This window comes from Atta cephalotes, assembly GCF_000143395.1.
Source record: "Atta cephalotes unplaced genomic scaffold scaffold00061, whole genome shotgun sequence".
In the NCBI taxonomy this organism is placed as follows: domain Eukaryota; kingdom Metazoa; phylum Arthropoda; class Insecta; order Hymenoptera; family Formicidae; genus Atta; species Atta cephalotes.
In genome coordinates this window covers 365275-376603 of record NW_012130125.1, presented here as the reverse complement: position 1 = coordinate 376603, position 11329 = coordinate 365275, and the positions used below count along the sequence as shown (strand labels likewise).

The 11329-nt window shown below is 31.5% G+C and overlaps 2 protein-coding genes across 2 annotated transcripts; one reads left to right on the top strand and one right to left on the bottom strand.

The window, feature by feature from the left end:
* Positions 1-2652: 2652 nt before the first annotated feature.
* On the top strand, positions 2653-5454 carry LOC105623641 (GTP:AMP phosphotransferase AK3, mitochondrial). Its single transcript, XM_012205024.1, has 4 exons — positions 2653-2833; positions 4346-4465; positions 4574-4746; positions 5224-5454. The coding sequence occupies exons 1-4, from the start codon at positions 2653-2655 to the stop codon at positions 5452-5454; spliced, it is 705 nt and encodes a 234-aa protein (XP_012060414.1).
* Positions 5455-7572: 2118 nt separating this feature from the next.
* Positions 7573-10791, bottom strand: LOC105623640 (cysteine protease ATG4D). The gene is made up of 7 exons (XM_012205023.1): positions 10773-10791; positions 10485-10658; positions 9755-10099; positions 9115-9378; positions 8506-8747; positions 7966-8127; positions 7573-7752 (listed from the first exon to the last, which is right to left on the bottom strand). The coding sequence occupies exons 1-7, from the start codon at positions 10789-10791 to the stop codon at positions 7573-7575; spliced, it is 1386 nt and encodes a 461-aa protein (XP_012060413.1).
* Between the last annotated feature and the right edge of the window lie 538 nt (positions 10792-11329).

The window sequence follows — 11329 nt, the reverse complement described above, 5'->3', positions numbered from 1 at the left end:
TTCTACGTTTCGTATATATATATATATATATATATATATAATATAATTAAAAACACAAAAATAAGTAAAATAATGTCTACAATTCAAATAACCGCGGCAATATGGCGGCATAACATCATTCGCTCATTTCACTCACTACTAGGTGCGTTCGGCAGTATATATCTGAGATGCGAACTAGCAAATGATGAGCTTGATCATGTGATTTTCGAGCAATTCGAGTGCCAAGAATTAATTCCGAACGCTACAGAGCTTTAAACTGTCCTTTAAGGTTAGATATTAAAAAAAAATTGTTTATTTTTATGAATAAATAAAAAATACTCTATTAATTGAAAATGTTTTTCGCTTTACTAGAAACTGATTAATAGTCTGATTAATAGTCTTATATAAAAATAGATTACACATGAAAGTAGCAGACTCATATGCAAGGTATATGTTTTCTTAAAAAATATTACATTACAAAATAAATTTCAATTTATAAATTCCCGTACAGCACAAAAATTTGTAGCAACATTGCTGCAACATACATTTCAACGTTGCATATACAATACTGCAATACAATATTGCAGAAACATTGCGAAGACTTCTTTTTGCAACATTACTTCAGCAATGTATTTTTAAAATTTTTCTAGCAAGAGCAACACAAATTGACACAAGAGTCATCTTGTCCTTGTTCAAAAATCAGTAAAAAACAAAGACAAGAATGACTCTTATCATTATGTCGATTTGTGTCTCTGCTAGAAAGCTCACTTTAAATATTAAGACTTGTATACATTGTATTGATTTATATATAATCCAATAAAGTAAAGACCTGAACATAATAGAAGAAGAATAGGAATTAATGATTATTTTATACGGCATTTATACGGCATCTGTAATTATGAAATTGACAAATCTCATAACTATATTCTTCTGAAAAATGGAATGACTGATTAGTTTCTAACTACGAATATTATTAAACCCAATTAATGTCCATTTCTACCAATATAGATTAATTTTAATCTCAGTTCAACTTATCTTTGTCTTTTCCTAATTCTAAAGATTAGAAAAAGAGTTGAACTGAGATTAATCTATATTAGTGGAAACAGACATAAGGTGTAAACATAATGTCTATAATTTATAGGAATTGTGCCTATAACTTATAGACATAAAACAATTAGAAGTAAGGATTAAATATAATACACAATGGACATAATAATAAGATATAAGATGTATAGGCTGTGTTCCGATCTGCAGTCAGTACTGAAAATTTATAGTTCACGTTACGTATGCTGTAGATTTTCAATACTACTGTATATAGACAGTGTATATCGGAACACGCCTATAAAATATAAAGATATAATTATGAAATCATATTTTATTTGTATTCATTGTATGTTACATTAACTCTTTAATTTAACTCCTACTTCTAATTTTTTATTTTAAATTTATATAGTACAAAATCTTAATAATAAATATTGCAGTAACGTTGTAATATTACAGCAATGTTGCTGCATTATTACAATGTTTCTGCAATAATACTGCAAATATTCCTCCAATGTGCGTAAAACCTAATATTGCATATATATTATGTAATATTGCTGCAATATTACATATCAATATTTTTAAAACGGACATTTTTACGTTGCTGCAATATTTCTGTGCTATATGGGTTATATCACTTGATTTATATTCGTTAGAGTCTTTAATATATAATACAGTTTTTGATTTTATTTCATTCTATATGTGCAACATGATCTAAAAATAAAGTAGCAAATTCTTTGTTTTCAAATACGTAACTTCAAATTCATAAAAAGGAAAAAATTAAAAACTTACTTTCCTTAAATATTATATATAATGTACTCCATCAATTTCTACTTGATAGCATTTGTTTGAGCATTTGTAGACACAGACATTATAATAGTTCAAATACATTATTTGTAAAATAGAAGTATTAAAAGAGATGAATGTACGTTACGTGTTAACGAATCAGTTGGATGCATTATCATAAATATACAGGTTATGAATTTAATTTAGGCGCGAAAATCTGCATTAGCTCTGCGAGCGCGGTCTTTGAATCCGGAATTGATCGAGCAGCTCGATTGACTCTAGAAATATTAATACTGAACGCAGATGAGATAACATGTAGCAGGAAGATGCGAGTTGCCGAACGATTTTCGAGGTAAAAGAGGAAACGGACGTCTCCGATTTGCAATACCGAACGCACCTATTGACAGGGAAAAACACGCGGGTCATTCAATTTCTCCGCGTTCCCGTCAGCATTCTTTCAAACAAAATATCATGACATCAAAATAGCTTCAAAATGATTACAAGTCATGTAATTTCCAGTCAGTCACGATTTCGACGTCATTCTAACATCTCTGACGTTATATTATCATGATCCATCGTTCTGTCTCGGCTCGAGTCTGCGCGACGTGACGCAACGTTACGAAACGGCGCGTCGCGGTTACGTCACAGCGCGTCACGGCGCTTCGCCGGGGTGCCGTGGCCTTTAAGGCCTTTAACGTATCAAAGTCCGCGCGAAGGCAATAGTAGGGATCGAGGGTAGAGTCAGTTTGACGCGGACGATGCGAGAACGTCACGGCACTCAGACGGTTGCCGTCGTCACCGCTGTCGATTGCAGGAAGTCGTCAGTCCCGTAGACCGCGGCCTTCCATGGTGGCGATCACCACGTGTCACGCCGCCGCTGCGACGGCCCTCAGGCCCCTCAGAGCCGTCATCCTGGGCGCGCCGGCGTCCGGCAAGGGCACCGTCTCCTCCAGAATTGTCCAGCAGTTCGACGTCGCGCACATCTCCAGCGGCGACAAGCTGCGCTTCCACGTGTCTGTCGGCTCTGGTACGTCGTCATCGTCGTTGTCGTCGTCGTCATTTGTTATCAGCAATGACCTTTGCCCTGAATATCCTTTTAAATATTTGTCCTTTTTTCTATTTGTATATAATGTAAACTTTATGTCATATTGTTTTCAACTGTTTCATTGTAAAAGCTTTAAGTTGTAAAGTTTTCAATAGTTCCTTTCAATAGTTCCTCCATTATTTTTCGTTTTATCATTGATATATGTGATAAGATATGTACAGTGAATTTGTGGAAAATTTTCCAAGCAGAACAGTCATTATGACGTCAAAATGACATTAAAAGTAATTTTTCAATCATTTATGATTGACGTTATCGTGACTTATTACTTACTTATTGTTCCATTTGGGAAATTCATTTTTTTTATTTTGCATTAATTGAGAGTTTATTGTTAACCTAGTTTTTATTGTCAATATTATCGTTATGTGTTCGTAGTTAATCGATTTCGAAAATGTAAAAAAACTGTTGTTATTTTCACTCTCGCATCGTTATATAATTCAAAAGATATTCGATTAACGAATATCAATTAGTTAATTTTGAAAACATGTTAGAGTTTTTATCCATTTTGATAAGACATATTATTCACGTTTAATCTTATCTTTAATACTATTGCATTAACGAAAGAATTTTAATTCCGTCAATATTTTACATCTATCACACTCGATTAATTCCGTGTAAACTCCGATAACATGTACGTATGAATTGAAAACTAAGATCGATAGGGTTTTTTCTGTCCGTCTTTGATTACATTTTTTCTGTTTTATTAATGTTAATAGGTTGCATTAAAAATATTAGTAATATTAATATATATTTTATATAATTGTAAAAAATTATATATAATTTTATATAATTGTATACAAATGGACATATTTTATATAATTATATATAACTTGTATATAATTATATATAAATTGTATATAATTATATATAATATACAATTATAATATATGTAATATATAAAATGAAAAATATATAAAATTGTATATAAAATAATAATTTTATATAATTATATATAAATAAATAATTATATATAAATCATTTTTTTCCCAGGTATATTATATACTTTTCAACCAATTAGAGCAGAGCGATTGGTGACTGCTTTGGTTGAAAAGTCGCCAATCGCGCTACGATTACAACTTTATATGTGCAAATCTTAGAATTACATAAAATAATTCTTGAATAATGCTTAAAAGACTGTGGTTTATCGTTAATTTTAAAAATATCCCTCCAAATGTAATATTTTTCAATACATAAATTTTCGCGATTATTATACAGTATATAATTTAATGAAAGAAAATATTACTCCCGTTGGCAAAGCGTCTTTAGAGAACCCAGTAAAAACACTAACAGCAACACAACATCAATGTTATTTTACACATATAAATATAATATTACATATGTTGTAATAGTTATATTGTTGAAATTATAACATTGATGTTATAATTACTATTAGTTGACTAATTACTATTAGTTTACTAGAAAATGTTTCATTTGCAGATCTAGGCAAAGAGGTAAAGAAATACATGGACAACGGTAGCTTCGTTCCAGACAACACGATGATATCCCTTATCGGCAACGAGATCGGATCGATGACGGATCGGAATTGGCTGTTGGACGGTGAGTGGAGTGAGAAATTATTCTGACTTCGTCATGAGGTCGAGGTCGTTTTCTTGAAGCCGTGAACCTGCCGTCTGTGTTTCTAAACGCGAACGAATATCTTGGCAGGATTCCCGAGAACGTTGACGCAGGCGGAGCGATTGCAGAGGCTACATCCAATCAATCTCGTGCTGAATCTCGTGGTGCCCACCATCGTCATTCTAGATCGAGTCAAGAGCAGATGGGTTCATATGCCCAGTGGTAGGGTCTACAACATCGGCTTCAACGATCCACGAGTGCCGGTAATCAGCGCAACGAGTGTATATCTATTTCATTGAAAAAGAGAGCTGGAACAAGCTGACAGTACTGAGTTCAGACTATAATCAATAAATTATTTGATCATAAGTATAAAGCACTTTCAATTTGTGATACTTTCTTGGAAAAAAACAGCAATAAATACAAAAAAAAATTAACAAAACATTAAAATTATTATAAGAATAAATATTTTTTAATAAAATTTTTTAAATTTACTTTTAAATTTACAGAACATTTACGTCAATTTATGAAAGTGCTTTATATCTTCAGTCAAGGCTGTAACGAGAACTTGTTATAAAATATTTTAATCTAATTATTTAAAAAATATCTATATTTCGCTTATAACGAGAGTTGAATATTTTGACATTAATAACAGTTATTTATATAATAATAATAACTTAATATTTTGTAATTTAATAAAAATTTTAATAATTTAATATTAATAATTTTGTCGTGTTTTACAGGGCAAGGATGACATAACAGGTGAATTGTTATGTCAGAGAGAAGATGACAAACCAGAAGTCGTGCAGAAGAGACTGCAGGATTACGCGATGAAAACCGAGCCAGTTTTGCAGTTTTATCGCGAGATTGGAATACTGAGGGAATTTCACGGCAACACCACGAATGAAATGTGGCCAGCGATCAGGAATTGCGTGGCACAATACTGTTGGTCTTCAGAGAGATCGAATATTTAAATAACTTCAAATGTCGGATAATCGTACAGATGGTTCTGATTTTCAAATCTAGATCTGTTCGAAGAATTTTCTTTTTCGATAGATATATCTTTAAAAGAAACAGATTTTTGGACATTAAATCTAATTCTTACATCTTATCTGCCTAAAAATTAAATTGAATTAAATAGATAGATCTCATTAGATTAGATAATGCGCGTCTAAAAATATTCTCGTATTCATTATTTAAGTATGAAAACGAACAAGTCTATTCAAATCTATTTGAGACCTGTAATTTGCTCATTTCACACAATTTCGAGTAACAAATGGAAATATGCGCTCTCGTCCGACAATTGTTTCTTTATCTGCGACAATAGAGAGAATGTGTACTACAGCGCAATTCACGCGGAGCTCTCTTACGCACGCCAGGAACGCACACAAGCGTGAATGTCATTAGGTTGTAAATACGCGCCATGTCGTGTCGACAATAATAGGCTGTCTTAGATGTTTCCGATGCCTATGTGATACAACGAGATTTCACGATAACTAAAGACATTGAATCGAGGATGAGTTATCTCTTGTTTTCGCGAGCTTAGCACTTGCATGACGAGCTGTTGATTGCTACAGTTGTTTGGCTAAAGTCCGAAATATAGTACAAATTACAAATAGGAATGATGAGTAGGAATGATCGTTCGAATGATCGATGATACATTTCTGAAATGGCGTAATCGTCACACACTTGTTCTTATTTTATTTCGAGCGTATAGCGTTACAGTTGTAAGAGATATATATAACAATGTTCAATATATTGTGTACATATTCAACAGTATAAGTACAATATATACGCATATACATATGCATATACACGCATACATATACAGTGTGAGGCATCTAAAAAAAAGTGTACATCTAAATGATTTCTTTAATAATCCTCTTTTTCACTTTATTTTTGTTTTTCTATTTTTAAATCTATTTTATATTTACAATAGAGAGAATATTGTAGGTTTATTTGTCATCGATCAAACATCTTGTACGTTATTAAACGTTATCTTGCTTCTTTAGAACGCTCGAATAATCTTGAAGCCCGAAATGAATACTTTATTCTAATTCTCTAAAATGTATTCTACTCTATTAAATAATGTAAATGTTTCGGCTATCTTTGAAAATATTAAAGACGAAGTAATTTAGCTCGTAGGAATAACAAGGAAAAAGATTTAAGGTCATAGTTTTTGACATTTCAAAAATTTCGCTTTTTTTACATAGATATTCTTGGACATCATTTTTTTATTTTTGTATCTATAAATAGATACAGATATTAAACTTTTTCTAAATAAATATTTAGACATACACTGAATGCATTGGATGCTTCACCCTGTATATACCACGTTTTTCAAATCCTCTTTATTCCTTTTCAAGGCAAAAGAGTTACTCAAGAATAACTCAATTATAAATAAATAAATAAATAAATTAATGTCTTATTGTACTCTTCTTATGAATCAGACTTTTAAGAACTGCCGCGCTTTAGTTGCGCGGATTTTTTACAACATTTTTAGAAAAAGAATTTCGCAAAATATACAATTAAATTTTAATTCAACAATTCAATGAGATTTAACGCAATAAATTATTTCAAGACGAAAGTCTTGCAACAATATTAAGTTGTTGCAATATTAAGTCATATTAGCCATTATTAATGATTAATATATAAAATCAATTTCAAAATTATATGTAACAAGAAGTGTTGTGCATCACCATAATAATTGCATACATATATATATACACATATTAATTGAAAATACGAATGAATCAGCTTAATCGAATAACTTGTACTAACATCGGAAATAATCTTTTGCTTTCTTATCTCCTTTTTCACAAGTAACAGTAACTAGTCATTGAATTAATCGAATCCTTTTCATTCACGCATTGAGATCGAAGGGAATGCGTCAGTCCTTAATTCTGAATGTCTCGTCTTTTCCAGATGATATATCTGGTTCGCTGTTTTCCTATATGCGCTCTGGAGAAGCGAATATAGGAAAAGAAATTACAATCGCAAAGTAATAGGTAGAGATGTTCTCACGAGAATAACTTCGATTATGGAATCGCGTGTATCGTACTTTCGTGTCCTTTTCGTTCTTCTTTTTTATCTTAGTGCAACAACTCGAACTCTTCGCACTCGAACAAATCATCCTCCACGCTCTCATGTCCGAATCTACTTGAAGATGGCAGAAGACCCTCGACGACTTCAATTCCCTGCTGAAGATCCTTGCCGCTTCCCTCGCAGAACAGGAACATCGGATAGTCCATATTCTGGTTCGGTATTACGAACTGCAACGTTAATAAGATATTTTAACTCGGTACAAAATAGAAATTTTTTTTATTTTATCCTTTATAGATATGCCTATATTTGAATTATTTTTTGTCTCCAATATGTAAAAAGTTGGGAAGTATACTGTAATGATATTTCTTTTTGTTAATTTAAACTGTTATATCTGAATTCGAATTCAAATGTGCTCAAATTAATAATATGTTCACATTTACCTGTTGAATTGTTTCCATGAAATCGGTGAGAGATTCCTTGTCAGGAAAGTAGAAGCCTACGCAACAACTAGGATCCATCTTCGAGAGTAACATCTTTCTCGGTGACGTGCAATGGAAACTTGTCAACGGGAATTTTTCATTTCCTTCGACGTCAACGGTCTCCTAAATAAGTGTATGCGTGTGTGTGTGTGTGCGTGTGTGTGTGTGTGAATGAAGAAATAAATTAATAATTATATTTAACAAATATTTTATATTCTAAAATATATTTTATATTCAAAGATATATTCAAAGATATATTCAAAAATATATTCAAAAATATATTTTATATTCAAATATTTTATATTCTAAAATAAAATCTACTTCGAGAGCAAAATACAAAATAAATTGAAAAAAATGTATGCCTCTCTAACTTAAGGATAAAGAAAGTAGAAAAATACATGAAATAAAAACTAAGACTGACAAAAATTTGAACATTAAGTAAGGCGAATTAAATATTTCAAACATATATTGATATTTGCTTCCTCAAAAATTGAATGCTACCTGACAATAATGTGGATCCAAGTGGATCAGTTTGTCATCTTGATAGCCGATGAAATAGAGCGAATGTCGCGGTCGGCCACCGATCACGCCAATACATGTGTCCAATGTCAACAGCGATGTCAAACAAGGCGCGTAAACAGGGTTTAACTTGTCGGCACCGAGCCTCAAGGGTACTAAGAGTATCAATGCCTTCCGTCCACCGTCTGAAGTGCAGCAAACATTCTCGACGTCTTGCATATACACTGAAAAAATGTTCAACAATTGTTAATTTATGCGTAACATAATTTATACATAACAAAATGAACAGCAGAATTTCTATTAATTTGCAAAACTTTTAATAAAATTTTCTTCTCTATGAAAAAAATTATTAATATGCTACTTCTATATAATTTTTGAATAATTTTGTTTTACATTATCATAGAAAGTTTTATATTATTTTTTAGAAAGAGAAGAGATATTTAAAAATTTCTACTGCTATTTATATAATTAAACATTTTTTTTAGACTTTCTTTCTTAGATCTAATATGCACAGACTCAAATGTCATATGTTTTTCCAGTTTCGGTAATTAAATCATCCTTTTATATTGAGCTGAATTCGTTGATACTAACCTGCGCAATCTTGGGCGACATATACCGCCAACTGATTAAGCTTACTGTTGGGATCTTCGCTGGCGCGTTCCATAGCCTGACACAAAAGATGCGCGACCGAGGAGGGACCGTACCAGTCGCCCGCGCGTTTCCCCGTCGAAGCGCCAAGTGACACAAGCTTGTGTATGGAGAACGGAGATTCTGGCGTTGGTTGATCGCCAAACCATTTGATAATCATCCGATGACTGCTCTCGTTAGTCGATTGTTCCGGTCGCCATCTCCATTCTGCATAAAATCAGGAAATAAATTTATCATTCAGTTTTATGTAACATAACAAAAGTCAAGTCCATGCAAAAGATTCACTATGTGTTTGTCAAATGAAATCGCGAAAACAAAATTACCATTTCAAATTTATAAGTAAAAATAATAATTTAAGTAATTTTATTAATAATTAATAATTAAGTAATTTTTATTTTAATTTAGAATATTTAAAATTTGCATATTGACTCTGTTTTTTATCTAGAAACAAATTTTCCTATTTTGTACTTTTATAAGAAAATAAACGAATCATTTTTAATTAAATCATTTTAAATCTTATGAAATTAAAAGATCCAATGCATCTTTTCAACTTCGACTAAATTTGGAAAGAAGAAACAATTACCTCGTCCGAGAAAATGACAGACTAATGCTTGTGCCAACATCATTTGCCCACTGCGTAGCATGCAGCCCCAACCGCAATCCGTGGTAAAGGTGGAGCCGTTTAGGATTGGGAATTCGCGTCTGTACGTTAACCAAAGACGCGACATGAAATCCCTCTTGAATTCCTCTATGGTATTCTCGAAATTCGTGGCATCCATTGCCAAGGAGACTTGACTACCCGTTCCAACTGGCTCTAATGCTTCTGATGCTCTCTCCAAGGGATATTCTGACTTCTTCAAATAACACTGTCCCAGCAACCACACGGGAGATTCCTTAGAGAAGTTCGTCTTCATCTTCACAGTCCAACCTATATTATAAAATACAGATACTGAAAGAAAAGATTGACTGCTACAGCAAATTAAATGATAAAATATGGCATAGCATTTTTATCATCTAATTTGCTGCAGCAGCCAATCTTTTCTTTCAGTGTATCTATGTAATTCAGTAATTATTTCTCGTAATATTTTTTGTATTAATACATACAAATTCACCAAATTTTGTTACTAATAAAATAACAATTTAATATTAAGTATAATATTACATAACATAATTATTTAATATTATTTAACATTAGATAATAATATTAAGACTTGTAAGATTTTATAATAATTTATGACGGAAATGTAAATTGTTATAAAATATAAAATATTTTTTCAATATAAAATTTTTGCTACAAAACGTTCAACATATACCATATTTAACATTGTTCCACATAGAGAGCAATTTCGTTTTGACTTTGCTGTCGACTTCCGTCGCGGCCATGGTGTCGTCTAACTCGGCGTCCGAGTTGAATGATTGAATTGTAGGAACACGATCCGTGGCGATCATCCCGGAAAATAATCCAAGATTCACGGGACCGAAACCACCTACGAAAATATTTATTATTTATCAGTTTTATCTTAAAAGTTATCGATATCTCTGAAAAAAATATTCATTCACACATTTATCTATTTAATAACGGTAATTTTTTGCCATTTTACCGGCTGTCTGATTTTTCATATTATTTTTATTAAAGTAAAGCAGAGATAGCAAATTATCTTATAATTTCACAGTGTTGGTTTGATCGTCTGTTTGCAAAATTTCTCAAAAAAAAAAAACAACTTTTTCAAATGTTTAGCAATGAATACTTTAACTCCACCGAGGTAAAATATTAAATTAGTAAAAAGGTCAAAAGTCAAAGTTAATGAGATTTTTTAGTAATATAGGATAAACCAAACAGCTTAACTTTTTCAAACTTTGGTTTTTCGCTGCTCTATTATTGCATTGCATTTTGGTTAATTAATTAATAAATTATGTTTTTACGTCATTTTTAATTTCTATTAATTATTTTTAAAAATTTTATTGCTCCACTGAATTTCAAAACCAATGTATTTTCATCTTTTCAATTTCCTCTTCAGAAACTTGATTATAAAGAAGAAGAAAATCATGATTTCAAATTTTTTAATAAATAATGATATGTCTGATTATACTTTCATTTTTCTTCTCCCTTCGCAAATGAAAGTATATATATATATATATATATATATATGAGTATTTT

Bases quoted from the DNA above. Each gene is read 5' to 3' on its own strand.
- LOC105623640 (XM_012205023.1), bottom strand. The intron at 8,748-9,114 runs GTTAGTATCAAC...ACATTTTTTCAG, and splicing joins TGTCGCCCAAGATTGCGCAG to TGTATATGCAAGACGTCGAG. The intron at 8,128-8,505 runs GTAGCATTCAAT...ACACTTATTTAG, and splicing joins TGGATCCACATTATTGTCAG to GAGACCGTTGACGTCGAAGG.
- LOC105623641 (XM_012205024.1), top strand. From the start codon at position 2,653: ATGGTGGCGATCACCACGTGTCACGCCGCCGCTGCGACGGCCCTCAGG. The intron at 4,466-4,573 runs GTGAGTGGAGTG...ATATCTTGGCAG, and splicing joins TCGGAATTGGCTGTTGGACG to GATTCCCGAGAACGTTGACG. The intron at 4,747-5,223 runs GTAATCAGCGCA...CGTGTTTTACAG, and splicing joins TCAACGATCCACGAGTGCCG to GGCAAGGATGACATAACAGG.